Source organism: Neurospora crassa, linkage group V (assembly GCF_000182925.2).
Source record: "Neurospora crassa OR74A linkage group V, whole genome shotgun sequence".
Lineage (NCBI taxonomy): Eukaryota > Fungi > Ascomycota > Sordariomycetes > Sordariales > Sordariaceae > Neurospora > Neurospora crassa.
The window spans coordinates 2858437-2876209 of record NC_026505.1 but is presented as its reverse complement, the minus strand read 5'-3'; the positions used below and the strand labels follow the sequence as shown (position 1 = coordinate 2876209).

The 17773-nt window shown below is 52.3% G+C and overlaps 5 protein-coding genes and 1 non-coding gene across 6 annotated transcripts; 3 read left to right on the top strand and 3 right to left on the bottom strand.

The window, feature by feature from the left end:
* Window positions 1-213: 213 nt before the first annotated feature.
* On the bottom strand, window positions 214-2460 carry NCU01088 (hypothetical protein). Its single transcript, XM_956607.3, has 3 exons — window positions 2306-2460; window positions 1039-2237; window positions 214-730 (listed from the first exon to the last, which is right to left on the bottom strand). The coding sequence occupies exons 1-3, from the start codon at window positions 2346-2348 to the stop codon at window positions 464-466; spliced, it is 1509 nt and encodes a 502-aa protein (XP_961700.1). The 5' UTR covers window positions 2349-2460; the 3' UTR covers window positions 214-463.
* A 3067-nt stretch (window positions 2461-5527) lies between these two features.
* On the top strand, window positions 5528-6667 carry NCU01087 (hypothetical protein; the record flags this gene model as incomplete). Its single annotated transcript, XM_956606.1, has 1 exon — window positions 5528-6667. One exon carries the CDS (start codon window positions 5528-5530, stop codon window positions 6665-6667), a length of 1140 nt encoding a protein of 379 aa, XP_961699.1.
* Window positions 6668-7831: 1164 nt separating this feature from the next.
* Window positions 7832-7903, top strand: NCU15096. The gene has a single exon. It is a non-coding gene; the product is annotated as a tRNA-Thr (tRNA).
* A 445-nt stretch (window positions 7904-8348) lies between these two features.
* Window positions 8349-9991, bottom strand: NCU01086 (benzoate 4-monooxygenase; the record flags this gene model as incomplete). Its single annotated transcript, XM_956605.3, has 2 exons — window positions 9635-9991; window positions 8349-9576 (listed from the first exon to the last, which is right to left on the bottom strand). The coding sequence occupies exons 1-2, from the start codon at window positions 9940-9942 to the stop codon at window positions 8349-8351; spliced, it is 1536 nt and encodes a 511-aa protein (XP_961698.3). The 5' UTR covers window positions 9943-9991.
* Window positions 9992-11412: 1421 nt separating this feature from the next.
* Window positions 11413-14737, bottom strand: NCU01085 (hypothetical protein). Its single transcript, XM_956604.2, has one exon. The coding sequence runs from the start codon at window positions 14460-14462 to the stop codon at window positions 11859-11861; it is 2604 nt and encodes an 867-aa protein (XP_961697.1). The 5' UTR covers window positions 14463-14737; the 3' UTR covers window positions 11413-11858.
* Window positions 14738-14997: 260 nt separating this feature from the next.
* NCU01084 (cytosolic Fe-S cluster assembling factor cfd-1) lies at window positions 14998-16901 on the top strand. Its single transcript, XM_956603.2, has 2 exons — window positions 14998-15189; window positions 15276-16901. Exons 1-2 carry the CDS (start codon window positions 15157-15159, stop codon window positions 16155-16157), a joined length of 915 nt encoding a protein of 304 aa, XP_961696.1. The 5' UTR covers window positions 14998-15156; the 3' UTR covers window positions 16158-16901.
* The last annotated feature ends 872 nt before the right edge of the window (window positions 16902-17773 follow it).

Sequence of the window (17773 nt, the reverse complement as noted above, 5' to 3'; positions counted from 1 at the left end):
TTTTTCCATTTTTTCTCTTCCTGTTGATGTTCATGTCACTCAACATGACTGCATTCGTCGTTGTTACTTTTTCTTTTCTCAACCGCGATAAATCCAACCTTCTTTCATCGATCATTGTGACAAAAGCGGTGATTGCACCGCTGATGATGAACTCAGGAGCTGCCACCGTTTTCCCAAATGAAATGCTTGAAACATTGCTTGAAGAACATATGGGTCGAACCACTCAACTTTCTCCCACCTTCCAAGTTCCATTCTACAACATGTTCTGCCAAATCGTCAGAAAGCATGAGTTATTCCGTGTTACCCGCTGTGCTGATACAGCATCTTAACATCATACATGTACAACATTGCTTCCTCTTCCAAATTCACACGCACCAACTCATCATAAGTTCTGAACTTACCTAACTTAGACCCAATGTCAGGATTATCTCATCATCATCAAAACAACAACCATGTACCAACCTCAACGACGCTGACCACCACCACCGCCGCCCAACCCGCCAAGAACGCCGCCCAACAACCCTCCAACACCATTGGTCACACCACCAACTACATCACCAACCCCCCCAAGCAAGTCGCCCTGTCCAATCTTGCCGACTCCGTCACCTAGGCCACCAGTAATACCCGTGACGGCACCACCGACACCCCGTCCAAGTCCTCCGACCACTCCTCCAAGTGGTCCACCAACTGTGTCGCCGAGGCCGCCGACTGTTCCGCCAACGGTATCGCCCTGTGGTTGCGCAACATGGGGTGGCAAGTCAGCAAGTGATCGGTTAGGTCCCCGTCACGACGGGGTGTTTTTTAACCATTGCCAGATTCTCGACTCTTTTTGCCCCTATTATCCGCACACATGATCAGATGGAGCGTTGAAGAAACGAAACATAAAGCTGCAGATGTAGAAGGGAAAGAAGGGGGGAAGGGGAGTAAAAGCAGAGATAAAGGAAGACCGAAAACTAAGGGAGTCCAAGGAGACTAGGACAACCAAACAGAATGACAATAAAAGCAACATCACAGAGTCAAAGGGGAAAAAAAACTTACCAATCCTTTCCCAACACCTCCCACCGTCTGTCCCAACCCTTCACCCAGCCCTCCCACGGCGCCCAACGGGCCGCCTTTAGCCAAACCACCCGTCGCCCCCTCCACCGTCTTTCCCAACCCTCCCGTCGCCGCACCCAAGGTATCACCAACACCACCAGCCGCCGCTCCAACCGTCTTGCCGACGCCACCACCACCAAGCGCGCCCTCGGCCGTGCGTCCAACAGTATCGGTAACCCCCTTAGCCACCTGACCCGTAGTATCCAGCGCCGCCCCAGCCGTCTTACCGACATTTCCAACAAACCGCGAAGTGGGAATCATCGCCTCAGGCGCATACTTCTTTTCCTTCTTCTTGGGCTTCTGGGTTTCCTGCTGTTGTTGTTGCTGTTGTTGGTCCCACTGAGCCTGCTCCTCCTGCGCCGCAGCAGCGACCTTCTGAGCCCGTTTAGTCGCTTCAACATCAGCAGCGGCAGTAGCCTTCTGGCGCGCCGTCTGTGGAGTTGGGACGTGGACCTTGGGGAGCGCAGTTTCGGGCTCGACCTTTGTAGGTTTCGAAGGGTTCATCGCCTCCGACTTGCGTACGGCGCGCTTGATGTGCGCTGTCATGGTCGCCGGGCGGAGGTTGGGCTTGGGGTTGCCTTCGGCGTCGAGGGCGGGGGAGAAGGCCTTGGCGGGCGCAAGAGGTTTGGCGATCGAGGAGCTGGTGGCGCGGGCGCCGTGGCGAGTCAAACTGCCGTCGGGGTTGTGATGGTGATGGGCGTGGTGACGGCGACCGGGGCGGTGCGAGCTGGTGCTCTCGTGCTTGCTGCTTTCCTCAAGATGCGTATGCGGTCTGTGGCTCGATGTCTTGGTCGTCGAGGTGTGTGCGTGGGTGTGACCGCTGGTCGAGGGTTTCTTGGTGCTGGACGAGGATACTACCTCGCGGGGGTAGGTGCTGCTGCTGTGCACACGTGCCTTCTTCTTCTCTGGGGTCGAGGTGGAAGTCGTCGGCTTCTTCTTGACAGCATGGTCGGTCGTCGCGATCTTATTCTCGTCGAGGGGCGCTGGTTTCGGCTTCTTCTTGACCACGTTGTCGGTTGTTTCGGCGAGGGGCGTCGACTTGGGCTTCGTCGAAGAGCTGCGATGCTTCACTTCTTTGACTGGCTTGGGCCCATCCGTTGTTTCCGTCTTCGTTGTTGTCTTCTTGACTTTGGGGGTGGAAGCTGTTGGATGGTTCGGTCCCTTTGGGTAAGTCTGTGCACCAAAAGAGGAAAGTGGGGCCTCGACTTACAGACCGCAGCGGACGGCTGCTTGACCGTTGTTGCCGTCGGCATGGTGCAGTAGCTTCGAGTGGATAGCGGCTATTGAGAGATAGTGTGTCTCGGAGAATTTCGTGGCCTTGGAATGCGACGATCAGATCTATCCAGGAGCAAAAGTATTCTAGAACAGACATCCGGGACTTCGTCTCTGATATAATGTCGAGATTCAGTACATCATCACAAGACCATCCATCATTACCATCCTTTCCGCTGGGGCATCATCAGACCATGACGTCTAGAGAGATACAGGATTCCCTGAAACCGTGGGTGACGTCAAAAAGCATCCGAACCCCGCGGTTCATGACTGTAACGGGCGGGAAGAGTGGGCGCGATCGGGTCAGAACCAGGAAAGCCTGGAAAGCCAGGAAAAGGATGCCATGCAGAGATGCCTTTAGGGGATGTGATTCGCGAAAATGCCTCCACTCGCAGCGAAGTGGTGTCCTCGAATGACGAATCCTTGCCACAATCAAGAATCAGCCCCGATTGGTCTCCTTTTCCGTCCGAGTAGCCCAGCCACATCACTCTGGAGTCAGGTGATTTAGGGAGACCTGGGGCCGTGAATACATGTAGGAACTCATTATTCAGGTCTCTTGCTATAGAGCTACCCATTCTCTAGCCTGACGAATGGCCATTAAATAGACCGAACACGTCAAGGTCTGTCCATCACACCTTGGCTATACTATTTTTACGCATCCACGCGTTGTCATTATGCTTTTGATCCTAACCTCGAAGCAGTTCATGGTTGGAGAAATTCCTAATAGATTGGCTGATACGTTTCTTGACTAGTCACAAATACTTCGGTCTTTCCCAACCACAACAAACAGTACTGGACTGTCCGCGTTCGGGTTATTCCTACGATTGCTGACTTGGATACATGGTATGACCTCTTTCAGATCTGATCAAAATCACATACTTGACAGATGGGAATGGTGTTCAAACTTACCTCAATCCCCAAATAAGTGATGAACATCGCTGATGTTGTGGACCGTTACTTGATAGCTCAATTTGAGCAGGGAAAGCTTGTGGCCAAACGTGTTACGGTCGAAAATCTCACTTCACTCTTCGCCTTTCACGTTGTTACCATGGACAACTGCCTCTACAACAGACAGGATCGCAGTACGATCTGTGCTCGATCGTATGCCTCTTTTTGAGGGCAGGTTGAGCCAAGCGAGGTACCTGGTCTCCGAGTTCGTACTGCCGCATTCTGCTTCTCACTCGATACTTGCCTCTGGTGCCTGAGCCACTGTAAAGTTTGGCAGCAATGGCAGGGCAGTTCGCTTTCTCCATTACAAGAGCGACATCCCCCACACTCTGTCGTTGGGATCCGGGGTTGGCAGTGAGTAGCAAAAGTCAACACTTGGAGGTGCCGCGGGGTTAACCAGTTTTGGATCATTCTGTGCAACTTCTCGTGTGAACACGACCAAATCAGTCTGCCCAGGGGTGGATGGAAAGAGAGAACACCTTCTTAGATGTACCTTGTAAGAAGTTAAACAGTATGAATCTTCAAGTCTGATGCTTAGGACTTCTTGGGGCCTGTTTCTGGTACTCTGATTTTCAAGGACTCTGTTGGGTTGTTCCTACAATGGTCGTGTTCACACAAAAGCGCGGCGTCTGGCCGGTTTAGCGTGGCAATTAACTCCTACGCAGATATTTTCGTATCAAAAGCAGTCGAGATGGGAGATTCACCAGATGATCTTATCTTGTGTTGAGTTGTTTCAACACGTCTGCCTCGTAGTTTTCCTCATCACCACACGCTGTATTCCTCAAACCAGTTACTACATGATTACACACACACGTTTGTAAATCTACTCGCTTCTTCTTCTCTATGGATAAGGTCTCTTGTTGACTACCAGATCTGTCCGTCGTTTGCCCGTGGTAATTTGGAATTCAAAAGCAGTGACCGTCATTCGATTTGGTGTACTTCATGGAGCTTTTACTGAAGAGAGTCCCGCGGGCCATCGTCACTGCAAGTTGTCGGCTCCGCCAGCGTTGTCAGCCGGCAAAGGCGGTCAGTCAATTCACTTGATACCGCCCTGAGTGTTTGTAGGAAGCTTGAGCAGGAGTGTCATGGTGGAGTCATGAGGACAAGTGAAGGAAGGAGCGGGACACCAGCGGGGTGATCCAGAATGAGCCGCGCTCCTTCCTCTATGAAGTGTCAAATATTTCAGTTACATGAATTACGTTTGCGACGGTTTGCAGAGAAACGCACTTCGCTTGGTACAACTTGTACTTAGTAGCGATGGGGGTAACGTGGAAACAAGTTTCGTAACTGAAGCATCCCGCCAGCCGGAAACTGCCAGTCAAACCTAAGTCGCCAAACGCCAGCATGGATGATATCACGACGTCTGAGGCTCATCCATAAAAATCTTCCGGCATTACTCAATCTTAATCCGTTACATCTATTCAAAAAAGAGCATGACTACTATAGGCTGTAGTAACAGGACGAGACATGTCAAACATTTGATAACACTCTCCAGGTCTGCCACCACATTCAAAGTATGTGTCAAAATATCCCTGTGACTGTATTCGTAAGTACCCGTTTCGTCTGCGCTCATGATCTTACCATTGTAGTCACATATGTTGCTGCTGTCCACCACTGAGAGATATAAAGCGCCCTATCCTGCCTGCCAAAAAATCACGAACTTGTTGCAAAGGGAAACGAACCTCATCAATGCGCAGTTCGACATAACGCGTAATTACATTCACTTGAACGCTTTCTGCCCTGATATACCTGGCCTTTCATCTGATGTTGCTTCGATGACAGACCGTCACCGTGGATACCAGGCCATGGACAGAAAGTCCAAGAAGCCAGGCGAATGATTCCCTTCACTCGTCCCGGCCCCTTCACTACGTTCATACATTTCAAAATTTGCACTCGTGGGCGGACCACCTCGCCCAACTTGTTATTTTCCAGGTCTCTATAAAAGCCAAAATCAACCCTCAGATAATCGTCACTTCAACTTTCTGGAGTTTAATCAGTCAATGGTCCAACCGACCTTAGATCCAACACCAGAGCATACCAATCCAAAAAAGCGGCAATCTCGATCTGGTGGTTCCCATACCCAATCCAAACAACCTATAATTCCAGTCTCATATTCCATTTCCTAGGTCGGTTAGTGTGCCTGCTCTGCACACAATGTGCATCACGTTGGTCAGTCAGTACTGACTGTGCAACTAGATATTCTCAATCCAAGATGTCGAATCAGCGCAATCCGTCACATTCTCTGCTCGACGTAAATTCATTTTGTTCGGATGATCAAAAGTCTGTTCAGGAGGCTCGCAACCATTCAACTTCCTCGAACGCTCCTACCAATCATGCATATGTCATCCCGGCTCAGCGTCGGGCAATGACGCCCAGCGACACACCCTCAGTGTCTGCGGCACTCGCCATTCTGGACTGGCGCCGCAAGGCCCAGACGCCTACCTCGAACACAAGGTCTGCCACTGAACCGGTCCTAGTCACAAGGTCACCGTCGAATTCTTTTCGCCCAATGGATTCAGTGCAGGGCCTAGAGCCTACCTTCACAGCGGAGGAAAAGGTTCGTGCCGGTTTCTCTTGGCGCTATAAGGGCGACATCAGAAACCCTAAGAATTCTTCATTGGGAATTGCTCCGGACGACAATTGCGCCCTATTTTTGACCAATATCCCAGCCGGAACAACCCCCAAGATCGTTTTGGATGCGCTGGGCATCCACGCCCCTTTCGGACGCGTTTATGCGACATCCATTGCTCCCCCTACCGACGGTCGCTACAAAAGTGCTTGCGCGAAGATTACCATGTTTTGTCGCGAAGAGGCTGTTCACGTCTTCCAATTCATCACGGGAGGCAACCTGAAGATTGCAGGAAGAACCATCGCTGTGGTCTGGAATAGCAACAGATCGGCGCCGCAGACGGACCTGCCCCATAGCGCCTCCCGCGTGCTAGAAATCCTCGGTCCAATCGAGGTTGTGGATATCCACAGACTTTCGCGCTTCCTCGGGGCCAACATCAAATTCGACACACAGGATGTTACCACTGTCCGTGAGGACAAAGACGAGCGTCTCCTTCGCTGGACGTTCTGCTCCTTCCGCGCGCAGGCGCAGGTCGCTCGGAAGGCTTTGAGGGCCGAATGGCCCGGCCTCCATATCCGCTGGGGCATCGACCCCATGGCTGTGTCAGTGAACATGGTGCCAACCGCCATGAGCACGATGCTCCCCTTGTTCCCGCAGCAAAGGGCGCCAGTGGCCACTAGCGAGGTTAGCCATACCCCTGCGGGCGACCTAATCAGCTTCGACTCTGATGTCGAGGAGGGTTTGGACAGCAAGGAGGAGAAGTCAGATATTTATGACTTCTGACACATCGGAGCGAGAATCAGGGCGGACATTGTGGTGCCCGGGCAGACTTGAGGTCTGAGAATACCTCCATGCTGATTAGCTGAGCGGAGTCCCAGTGTTTGTGTCGATTCCTGTTCACTTTATGTCTGGTATATTGAGCAATATTCCTTCTGGCTCGGAGTTTGAGGCTGCGGCGGCTGCCACCAAAGGTTTGAGTCCGCTAGCGACTTTATCGCCTTTGATTCGGAGAATGAAGAGGAGCCCTACGGCTCGGACGCTGATCAGACTTTTACGGCGTCAATTGAGCGTAACAAGCGGAAAAGGGGTATATAGACTGCGTGGCATTTGGGAGATCGGAGTTGGGAACTTCATATTTCAGCTGCTCGGATTAGGGATGCTTGTGCTTATCTCGACTGATACCCTTGTTTGTTTATAGTCTTACCAGATAGGACGTATTCCTATGCACAATAACCATACCCCTTATTAGTGGAATTCTCTTTCTTGATATGTTGAAAGGCGTGATGGTGGTAAAATGAAAGTGCAGGATATTCGCAGCGTCCACGATAGACTCTCGCGGTGACGCTCTCAGCTTCGGCGTCAGTATTGTAGTACAAAACGCAGGGGCTACACAAGGAATATTAAGCAATCTTGAAATCTCAACTTTACCCAGTCACTTTCTTGAGGCCAACCTCAAGTTTAACACGTACCTAAAGGTAGCATATCGCCATCCTCATTGAAAATAAGAATGAGTCCGTCGGCGATTAGATAACATTCGAGTCGGATTCCGAGCCGGCGGAGAATATTTACGATGCCTGAGCACAGAAGTAGTCAGGCATTTTATGGAAGTGTTTAGAAGAGGTTGTTTTGCGCCTTTCATTTGTCAAGGGAGTTGGAGTTCAGCGTTTGGGCAGCGATGAAAGCGGATGCTGCATGTATGTACTTTGTTAGTTCACGATACCCATTTCTCAGTCTCTGTCCTTTGGTTCAACGTCAGGTAATAGTCAACGGATCCTTCCATATTTAACTTCTATGCGATACGCTTGAACATAATAAATGAATGCGTCAATCAGTCATAACCGTCGAGTGTCATCGGCGACCTTGACAATGACGAATCGCGAACGTCAGTGGGGCCAACTGCTGGGGTCAGTTAATATGGTCCACCTCAAAGCCAAAAAGACATCAGAAGCCCGCATGGCTCAGTGGTAGAGCGCATCACTAGTAATGATGAGGTCGTCAGTTCGATTCTGGCTGTGGGCAACGCGCTAAGCAAAGCCTCTCTTTTTGCAATTTAATTGCTGCGTTACGTTTGTTTTTGGCTCGATTGATGTTTCGAATGTTCTTTTTTTATTGCTGTCGTCGATGATCGAATGCAGGTTGGGTAATTTGTGAGTTTGGTCGCTTGTGACACCCAAAGGAATTGTAAAGAACGCATGAAATGATGTAGACAATTTTTTTTTGTCTGAAGAAGGTAGGAGTGTTCCAAGGAAGAAAAAAAAAAGGTATGGTTCAGAAGAAAGTGTTAACTTGAGAGAGAATGAGCATGGAAATAATGCTAGCCGCTGCAATGCATCGATCAGGGGCATCATCATATGTAAATCCTCATCCTGGGCGTATCATTCGGTAAACCCCGCTGGGCCACTCTACTGCAACCGCCCACCCTCACCCCCTATCTCTGGTCGCTTACCCCGCTACTACCCACCGCTTACTTCCTCAACTTCAACCCAACCTTCAACCCAAGCGGCTTCCTCAAAAACCCTTCTCTAGTGTCCATGTAGTCCTGCAACAGCTTAACCTCATACCTCCTCGCCCATGTAGCCACAATCAGCTTCATCTCCATCTCCGCCACATTCCGTCCTACACAAGAACGGGGTCCATGGCTAAAGGGAATGAACGCGTTCTTCTGCCTCGCTGTCAACCTCTCCCATCTCTCCGGCTTGAACTCATCCGCATCGGGGCCCCAGATCTCCTTGCTGTGGTGGATGCTATAGGTGGGCACAGACAGAACAGTTCCCGGAGGGAGGTAGTACCCCTGGATATGCACGCCCTGGGAGGCGTCATGAGGGATCTGGCGGGGGAGACCGATGCCGGAGGTGGAGTGGAAGCGCAGGACTTCGTTGATGACGGCTTCCAGGTAGGGCAGCTCCTTAACCATGTCATAGGTGGGCACGTCGACTTCGGGAGGGATGTTGGCGTCAAGTTCGGCTTGGAGCTTCTGCATCACACCGGGGGTGCGGACGGCGTGGAAGAGCAGAGCGCAGGACGAGTTGGATGTGGTGTCGGAGCCGGCGATGAGTTGGGTTAGAGCTTCGGCAGTGAGTTCTTCGCGCCCGAGAGGTTCGCCCTTTTCGTCACGGCCTTCCATCAGGCGCTGCAGCAGGTCCTTGCGGGTGACCGGGGGAGGGTTGTCGAGGCGGGACTTGACGCAGGCGATGGCGATGCCCGCGAGGTTCTCGACGGCGGCAAGGCCCTTGGTGAAGAAAGGATCGGGCAGGTACTTGGCGAACGGCTTGAGGGCGGGATGGATGCCGAGCGTGGCGGACACCTCACCGCGGCGGTTGAGAATCTCAATGGCAGGGGCATAGATGGGAGCAGCGTCGGGGGAGGAGCGGATCTCGGCCATGTCGGCACCGGAGGAAAGCATACCGAAGGGCTGGCCGAAGGAGAGATCACCAATGACGTCGAAGGCAAGGTAGTTGAACCACTCGAGGCAGTCGAGATGGGCGGCCTTGTCGGGGTTCTTGGAGTTCTTGATCATACTGTCCCACTGCTTGACGAAGAGTTCAAGGTTGGAGTGCATGTAGGGCTCGAACTGCTGGACGGACTTGGCAGAGAAAGTATGGGAGACAATCTTGCGCTTGCGCGTGTGCTCCGCGCGGTCGCGTGTGTTGAAGAGACCCCGGCGAATGCTGACGAAGGCATCGTAGAAGTCGCTATGAACTGTTAGCAAGACAGAGGATGATGGTCGACGGATCGATGTGGGAGACTTGCGACTTGAGGAAGCCGTTTCCGTGGCCGTAAATAGTGGGAATAGCGGCGTCATCGCAGATACTGACGTGGTTGGGCTGGATACGAACAACGGGACCCAGCTTCTTGTGAAGCTCATCCACTCTTTGGTATCTGTTACCTCTCCGACATACCGACAGGAGCCAGAGATCCGTGAACTGGGCTGGGAAGGGAGAGGGAATCTTGCGCAGAGCGCTATATGTGACAAAGTAGGGGACAAGATAGTAAAAGGCAACGCCCGCCAAGAGGACGACGGGTGCCCATGGGGACATGAGAAGGCTGATAATGGCCATCTTCTTCCGAACCTCGATGGCTGAGCGGTTTGGTTCTGGACGAGTCAAGGAGAGCGAGCGGGTCGAGGAAGTGAGAGGAAATTGAAGAGGAACCGGGATGAAATTGATGTGTCTATAAGTATCTCTACACAGCCAGGCATATGTACTTGAGGTTGTGATATCAATACGAATATGGCGCTAGTCCGTCCGGGTTCGACTCGGGACGATCAGCTACGGTGCGCGTATTGAAGATCCTATTACAGCTCGTCCAGTTTCATGGTCGCATTGTCTTTCTCTGCTTCATGTTTGTCTCTGTGATTTTCTCTATTGGGTATGAACCCCGCGTTCACTCCGCGACCATAAATTTGCCCGGAGTGTGGGCAACCGCCTGGACCGCTCTCCACCACTTTTCTAAGGAGATGGCCGGGGCTCGGTCCGGTGGTGGAACCGGCGGTGGAAATCTTTTCGCGGGGAACAGAGCCAAGCACGGTTATTCAATGTTGACGTTTCTTGTTGCTAGCAAAACACCACCCTCCACCAGGAGCGCACCTGCTTGTGAGAGAAGAAAATGAAACAAATCGACTTCGTAACGGCAGGTGGGGATAAGCTCATTCGGCCCTTTCGGTCGGCATCTGTTCCCCATTAATGACGCTACCAACGTAGTTCGTGATAAATCACCCACCGGCCGCCATAGCCCGGTGCTCGACATCGGTAACTCCACCCGATTCAAGTTCTCGAGCTTCCACCCCACTGGAGAAGTTGGTGGTGTTTTGGGGTAATGGGGCTCTTTCAGGGGCCGCACTTGGACGTTAGGGTCATCCAAGGCGGTCTTGGCCAAGCCGGCCGAACACACGGCACGCCGTCCGCGAGGCCCCGGTCCCCCAACGAGCTGAGCATGGCGGTGCGGGGACTGCCGCACCCCATCGACCCCAATTTCAAGCCGGCAGTGGAAAGCGGCAAGGAGTTTATTTGTGGAAGAGAGAAAGTCGGTTGGGATCGCGGGGATGATCATGTTTTCCTCGGCGCTCTGACGCTGCCAACCTGCGACCCCTGCATAGAGATCTTAGACTGTCTGAGCTTCTGAGCCGCATGATTTGCCGTGAAAGAGAAAATGTGATGTAGTATAAGGTGACGTAAATGCAGCAATGGCAGGGGTTTGCCTCCATTTTCAGCCTCTCGGTTGTGTTGGACGGATGTTGCAATACAGGGTGGCAGGTGGTGCTGATGTTGATCTGCGAGATACCGCACCGCATGCTCGAGAGTTTTGGAGGGGTGTCACATCCGGCGCCTACCTTCAAAGTTTCTCTCCTGTTCGATGCGCGATCCCTCGGTAGGATGATCATCGCCCGAGATGCATGTGTCACACGAGACACAAAAGACATTACATATCCTATTCCACAAGGGAACAGCCGTTCATATTTCCCGAGCTGGGTGCTCCCCGCATCAACAGCCGTTGTACACCATTGCACTGCAACCTCAACTTACCAATTGGTTGGGTTCAGCAAAGAATGTATAATGATATCAGAAACAGCAACTCAGCTTCTTCCGAGACAGAAAACCGGTTTGGTTGGCCTCATAAGAAACATCTTTAGTGCTACACACAAAGACAAAGAGGAAGACGACATTCATCCCGACGCGACACACGGAAATGATATACAAAAAGTCCAGGATCGTTGGCTTGACTGACCCTGCTGACCCAGCAAAAGCATGTCGTTGCTTCTTTACAGTTGTACACAGCTCTCGATTACGTGGTAACATCATCTCCCGCCCCTTAACGCCAGCGCCATGCATGCCTGGGAGAAAAGCAAGAAATCACCTCTGACAATTACAATTAAGTGTATGTATTATGCATGACACCCAGCATCCTGTGGAATTGGGGGTCGTTGGCTTTTGTCGTCAATGCTCGTCCAACAGGATGGTGGCCGGATCGCGGACCGTCAACGCAACATATAAGAAAGGTCCGGTAGACCGCCGAGAACTGAGCTGACCGTGACTTCGTCCTCTGTTGGCTCGCCCTGTTGTAGATCGCCGGTTGCCTGTGTTGGTGTCACTTGGCGCGCGATGGGTGACGATATCGCCGATGTAATCGTTCCTTTTGCGGCAATGGGACTGCTGTTTCGAGTCATGGAAGAGTGTGGCGCAATGACGGACGAGGCGGAGGAGATGGGTGTAGTCACTCGTGGTAAGTCGAAGGAATGGGTCGAAGAGCCAGGAGCCGTTGGGGCGAAGGAGGTGGCAATCATGGAGGATGGACGGCTTGGCGTGACTGAGGACTTCGTGGGACCGATTTGTTGCTGGGACGGGAGCTCGAAAAAGGAAAAGTCTGCTGATGCCCAAGGATCCGCTGCCGAAGATGTAACTGGGACGGTGGTATTATTCTCCAAGTTAGACGTGAGCGTGAGTGAGACCGGGACGTGGTCCGACTGGGACATGTACTCGGCTGTTGTTGTTCCTGGGTTTGGGCCACGAGTTGAAGTCAATGTTGACACCGGTGAGTTGAAATCGGGGAAGCCGCCCACGGTTGCTTTTGTCACCGATGGCGAAGATACCATCTCTCCCCAGTCGTCATCATTATCCTCAGCGGCTGCCGTTGCGCTGATTGAAGACATCCCGAGGTCCATTGGAGTCACTTTGAAAGGACCCTGAGCTGGTTGAGATGGTGTTAATGGTAGAGACGCGGTCAGAGGAGGTTTCCCAGCTGAAGCTGAGAAATCGCTACTCCAGCTGAATGTGGCAGCTGGCGGTAGCTGAAGACTCGCTGGTCGATGTGGCTGCATTTTGAGAGAGTTGACCGCTGTGCTGCCCAAGGGTGAATGATCCACAAGGTTAAATGCACTTGGTGGCTGGAGCGGTTGAACAGAGGACGGCCTGGTAGGCACAGCCCTCTTTCCAAAAATTGCATCAAGTGTAACTGGCTCTGCGGAAGAATCCCATCCAAACATGTTCTTTTGCGTCTTGGATATGCCTCCACCCAGGGAAACACGGCCTGCGATGGAGTCTTCCTCCATCCATCGGCGGACAGTCTGAAGCGTCTCCTGGCATACAGTTGACGTCGGCCATGCCACCCTTCTGTAATTTTCGTCGTCTCCCGCGTTGTGTTTTCGTGATGAGCCGAAACGAGATATGCGGTACCAGGCCTTGCGTTCTGAGATGCTGTTAAAGCTGTCGGTAATGATATGGTCCGAAACATCGGCGTATGGGAACAGCGGCTTCATGTTGGTGGACGTTTCAAACATTTTGTCCACGTTTGACAAGTCGATATCAAAATTCAGGGCGCCGAACTTGGCTGCCAACTCGTTCATATGGCCTAGCTGACTGCTCATCGACTGCGTTGGGGACGTTGTGGGGGAAGATCCGTGCTGCGAAGAAGGTTTCTGAACCTCTGATGGCGTTGAGGGTGGTTCTGGTGTTTGAGAACTTGGTGGCTCTTTAACCTGGGCATCTTCAAAATCACCAAAATCTGACGCCTCCTCCGAGACGTCGTGATGATGGGGGCCCAGTGAGCTTTTGCTTTCTGCGCGTCGTATTACCGGAGGCCCCTGGCTCATCACTTGTGCTGTTTTATCAAACTCTTCCACCGGTTTCTGCACAATACTGGAGGATTTTCGTGCGAGGCGTGGCCTCGCATGAGAGTCGTCGTCGATGGAGGTGATGGGCGAATCTTGCCGTTCGTCCCCATGATCAGTATCGTCACCAGAAGGAGAGGTTGAACGGGTCGGTAGACTATTGACAGTGGATCCCACGCTGATTCGTAATGGAACTCTCTGGACCACTTCCGCCTCTGTCTCTGCCTTTGCCCAAGTCGGCTCGCTCTGTTCTTCTTCGCATGCCCCATCCTTGGAGGCATCCTTCTCTTCGTCCGCCCAATCGGGGTTTAGCTCAGATAGTTTCCCTTTGTCGACATCGTCTTCTTCTTCGGCAATGGACTGGGGAAGGTTGATCACCAAGCGCGGAGTGATGTTATCGTCGTTGTGCGGCGTGTGGGAATGTTCAGCGGCCCATGGATCAGGGGACGGCTGTCGAAGTACGGGGGCGATAGGCGAGTTCGAAGATGCGATCGTGTCTGGCCAGGCGATCGGATTGGATTTGGCGAACTCTTCGTCTCGGACAGATGCAGCAATACTCGGGCTGCGCGACCTGAAGCCGTTATCCCGCGAAGGTGCGATCAAGCTCGGGCTCCGAGACCTCCAGCTATTCTCCCTCGACGGTGCGACAAGGCTAGGACTGCGAGACCTGAAGCCATTGTCTCGGGACGGTGCCGCGAGACTTGGGCTCCGAGACCGCCATCCACCCATCCATGCCGACTGAGCAGTCGTCGCCGTCTGTGTTGTTAATCCATCTGGGGCGGCCCAGCCTCCGAACCCATCTTCAGCGTCTGCCCACGGCGAAGGGGCCGTGATGGCGGGTAGTCGCGGCGAATTGCTGGCGGACAGCAAGGCTCGTTTGGGGGGCTCGAGATCGGATCTTCTTCTCGTCAAACTATGCCCGAGGTCTGTTGATGCGTCTGCGGTAGCCCATGGCGAACCCCATGGATCGTCCATTCTGCTGTGACTATAAGGACCTAACGACCTCTACTATGGCCCCAACAATCATGTTGCGCGAACCGGGTGTCGACTATATGCAGCTAAGCATGTCGTGTATCCAATGTTTGTCGGTGTGTAACTCGCAAAAGGCGTCGTCTGGCGTGTCCCTGCGATCCAATTGAGTCCGGCCGTGATCGAGAACTCAAAAGGCGGGAGTGGTTGTGGACTGGCGAAATGGATGTTGACGCTCACATGGATGGGTTCAATGCCTGGATGCCAAATGCACATGTCAGGGGGCCTAGACATCGGTCTGGTCTGCATCATGTTTATTTGGGAGTAGTGGGTTTTGATGGCCCATGGGCCGGGGTATCCGTAGCCTTTAAGAGGGCCACTGCTACAATTTATACATCGAACCCAAATCCCTGCTCCAGGTTCCTCCTGAAGAAAACTTGGCTTGGCTGGGCAGACGGGAAGACCAGTGGGGGCCCCACCTGCTGATAAAGCACAGGCCGATTCGAGGCCGATTCAGGTGCATTCATCGCCCTTCTCCAGCTTTCAGAAGGCGAAGATTCATCAGCAGCTTTACTATTTTTTGACAATGACATCGCTCAACCCCAAACCGATTCACAAATTCCATATCGATCAAAACTTTAGCGGCTTAACTGAAGGTTGAGAGGACGCATCACGGGTCTTGGACACAAAAACAGTCAAAATGTCTCTTGCCAAAGTCAAGCATATCGTCCTGGTATGCATCCCCGGTCATCCGTGGGTTTTCTACAGGATGGACCCCATCATGACCAAAAACATGTAATTGCTGACAATAACATATAGGTCCTTTCAGGTAAAGGAGGTGTTGGGAAATCATCTGTCACAACTCAGCTTGCTCTTTCTCTTTCGCTTGCGGGCCATTCGGTTGGAGTGCTGGACGTAGACCTCACAGGCCCCTCGATTCCGCGCATGTTCGGCATCGAAGATGCCAAAGTAACACAAGCGCCTGGTGGCTGGTTGCCTATTACCGTTCACGAAGCTGACCCATCTGCCGGCGTCGGATCCCTTCGCGTCATGAGCCTCGGTTTCCTTCTTCCCAAGCGGGGTGACGCCGTTGTCTGGCGTGGACCAAAGAAGACCGCCATGGTTCGCCAATTCTTGTCCGACGTGTTCTGGGACGAGACCGACTATCTCCTCATCGACACGCCTCCCGGTACCAGCGACGAGCACATTTCCTTGGCAGAGAATCTGCTGCAAAAGGCACGACCAGGCCAACTTGCTGGAGCCGTTGTGGTCACCACCCCTCAGGCCGTAGCAACTGCAGACGTCAGGAAGGAGCTCAACTTTTGCACCAAAACCAATATTCGAGTCCTCGGTGTCGTGGAGAACATGTGTGGCTTTGTTTGTCCCAACTGCAGCGAGTGCACAAACATTTTCATGAGTGGTGGCGGAGAGGTCATGGCGAATGACTTTGGCGTTCGTTTCCTTGGCCGTGTCCCGATCGACCCTCAGTTTCTCGTTCTCATCGAGACAGGCAAGAGACCAACGTACCCAGCAGGCACCACGGTCGACGGGAAAGATATTTCGACTCCTGCTGGAGCTAGCACAAGTGAAGAGGAGGAGGTCAAAGATGGCTCGCGTTTGGTGCACAAGTACAAGGATTGCTCCCTTGCACCTATCTTCAGCAAAATCACAGCCGATGTGATATCTGCTGTACAACAATGAATGGGATCTCTTCTCGGCCAAGGAGAACGACCAAAAGCTGAATTCTCTTTCAAAGACTTCCTCTCATCACCCTCCATCCAGGCTGGATCCTCTCCCGGTACCGATTCGCCGGACGAACGACTTGGTTTTGGCAGGAGCTCCATCATTGATGCATGCATGTATGCAGGTCCAAATTTGGGTTTGCGCAACACAAGCATGCGCAACTACAAGCGACTGCCGCGACCTGATGGACCAAGTGCGGGTGCCGTGGGAAAGAGGGCCCAAAACCAACTTACGTTGCCCGAATTGGCACTTTTTTTTAAACAATCATTGCAGAAGCGAGACCACCACAGGGATATTTCTCGTCAGCAGCTGAGACCTCCTTCATCAAAACCAATGTAACAACATCCTTGCTGTCTCGGCTTCGGGATGAAGACAAAGGCGCAGAGGGTCAGGGTCCTTACTACACCCTTATTTTCCGCCTTTTCCGCCTACGGACCTTCTGCGGCGCTTTGAGGATATGGATTGTGGATAAGGGATCATGGCTTCATATTGGTTGATTTGAAGCCCAAAACAGTAGTCCTGATAATGAACAGCTCGCTGGGATAAGCTGGTCACAAGCTGTTACAAGACGTCAACATCTTAATCAATGGACTATTTTAGAGATGAAATGATGCACTGTACCGTCCTGGTCGATGGTGGTCCTGGAACTCAACAAATCCATGCGAATCGAGCAGGCTGACGGCTATGAATTTGGTGGATTTCAGTGATTGATCCCGCGATTGTGGGCTTCCCGCGTGCCCTTGAATGCCCTCATATCGACACTTGATTTCCACTTGTTCCTTTCCATGTTCGTAGATACCTCACAGACTGCCATCTAGTTCAATGAATTTCAAGAACTACATGCCATAATGCTTGGACACGGTTCAGTTTCTGAACCGGATTTCATTGGGACCTGCCCTGTAAGTATCCTCTCACATTTCAACGATCTTGGAATTAGTCACGATGATGATCTGTCAAAGTTGCCTTTTGGGTTGAATTGTGCCTGATGAGGCCAGTCACAGGCCTAATCGGAATTGTTAGGGTCCCTGTTGGTAAGGTACCACCTAAAACGTTGAAATCCCCATGCGGCTCGTAAGTTAGTGCTATACTGGTCTTTCGCATACTGTAGCCTAACAGCAGAAATTCGGGCTGAATCTTGCAGCGCCGGGGACGAGGTCGATCTTGGGTTGCAGTGGGCTTTGCTCCTGCTGGAATTCCCACTTGTCCCCCGCCAAACAGGGCCGGCAGGGGCCAAACCTCCAGCAAAAACCCAATCCCACTTTTTTTTCGGCCTCCTGTCCATAAAATTTCAAAATCTCTCATCAGGCGCGTTGCAACCCCTCCTCTTGAGCCTTTCAAACTGTTTGGTCAATTTTCACTCAGACCTTTGACGCGAATCCCCCCTCTTGTGAGACCTCTACTTGTTGCCCGTCTCTCGGACCGCGTATCAACCGCTACATTGTGAGTCTTTTCTCGAGCAATTCGATCCCGACACGCCTTTCGTCCCAACTCGAGTCGTCGCAACTTCCCCCCTCCTCTGCTTTGCGCCCGCGGCCAATCCGCTCCACCACCGGTCTCTACGGGAGAGCAACTCT

Excerpts from the sequence above, each read along its gene's own strand:
- NCU01088 (XM_956607.3), bottom strand. The coding sequence starts at position 2,348 with ATGCCGACGGCAACAACGGTCAAGCAGCCGTCCGCTGCGGTCT. Across the intron at positions 2,238-2,305 it reads GCAGCCGTCCGCTGCGGTCT|CTTCCACCCCCAAAGTCAAG; the intron begins GTAAGTCGAGGC and ends ACCATCCAACAG. Across the intron at positions 731-1,038 it reads GAGGTGTTGGGAAAGGATTG|GGCGATACCGTTGGCGGAAC; the intron begins GTAAGTTTTTTT and ends GCGCAACCACAG.
- NCU01085 (XM_956604.2), bottom strand. The coding sequence starts at position 14,462 with ATGGACGATCCATGGGGTTCGCCATGGGCTACCGCAGACGCATCAACA.
- NCU01084 (XM_956603.2), top strand. The coding sequence starts at position 15,157 with ATGTCTCTTGCCAAAGTCAAGCATATCGTCCTG. Across the intron at positions 15,190-15,275 it reads AAGTCAAGCATATCGTCCTG|GTCCTTTCAGGTAAAGGAGG; the intron begins GTATGCATCCCC and ends AATAACATATAG.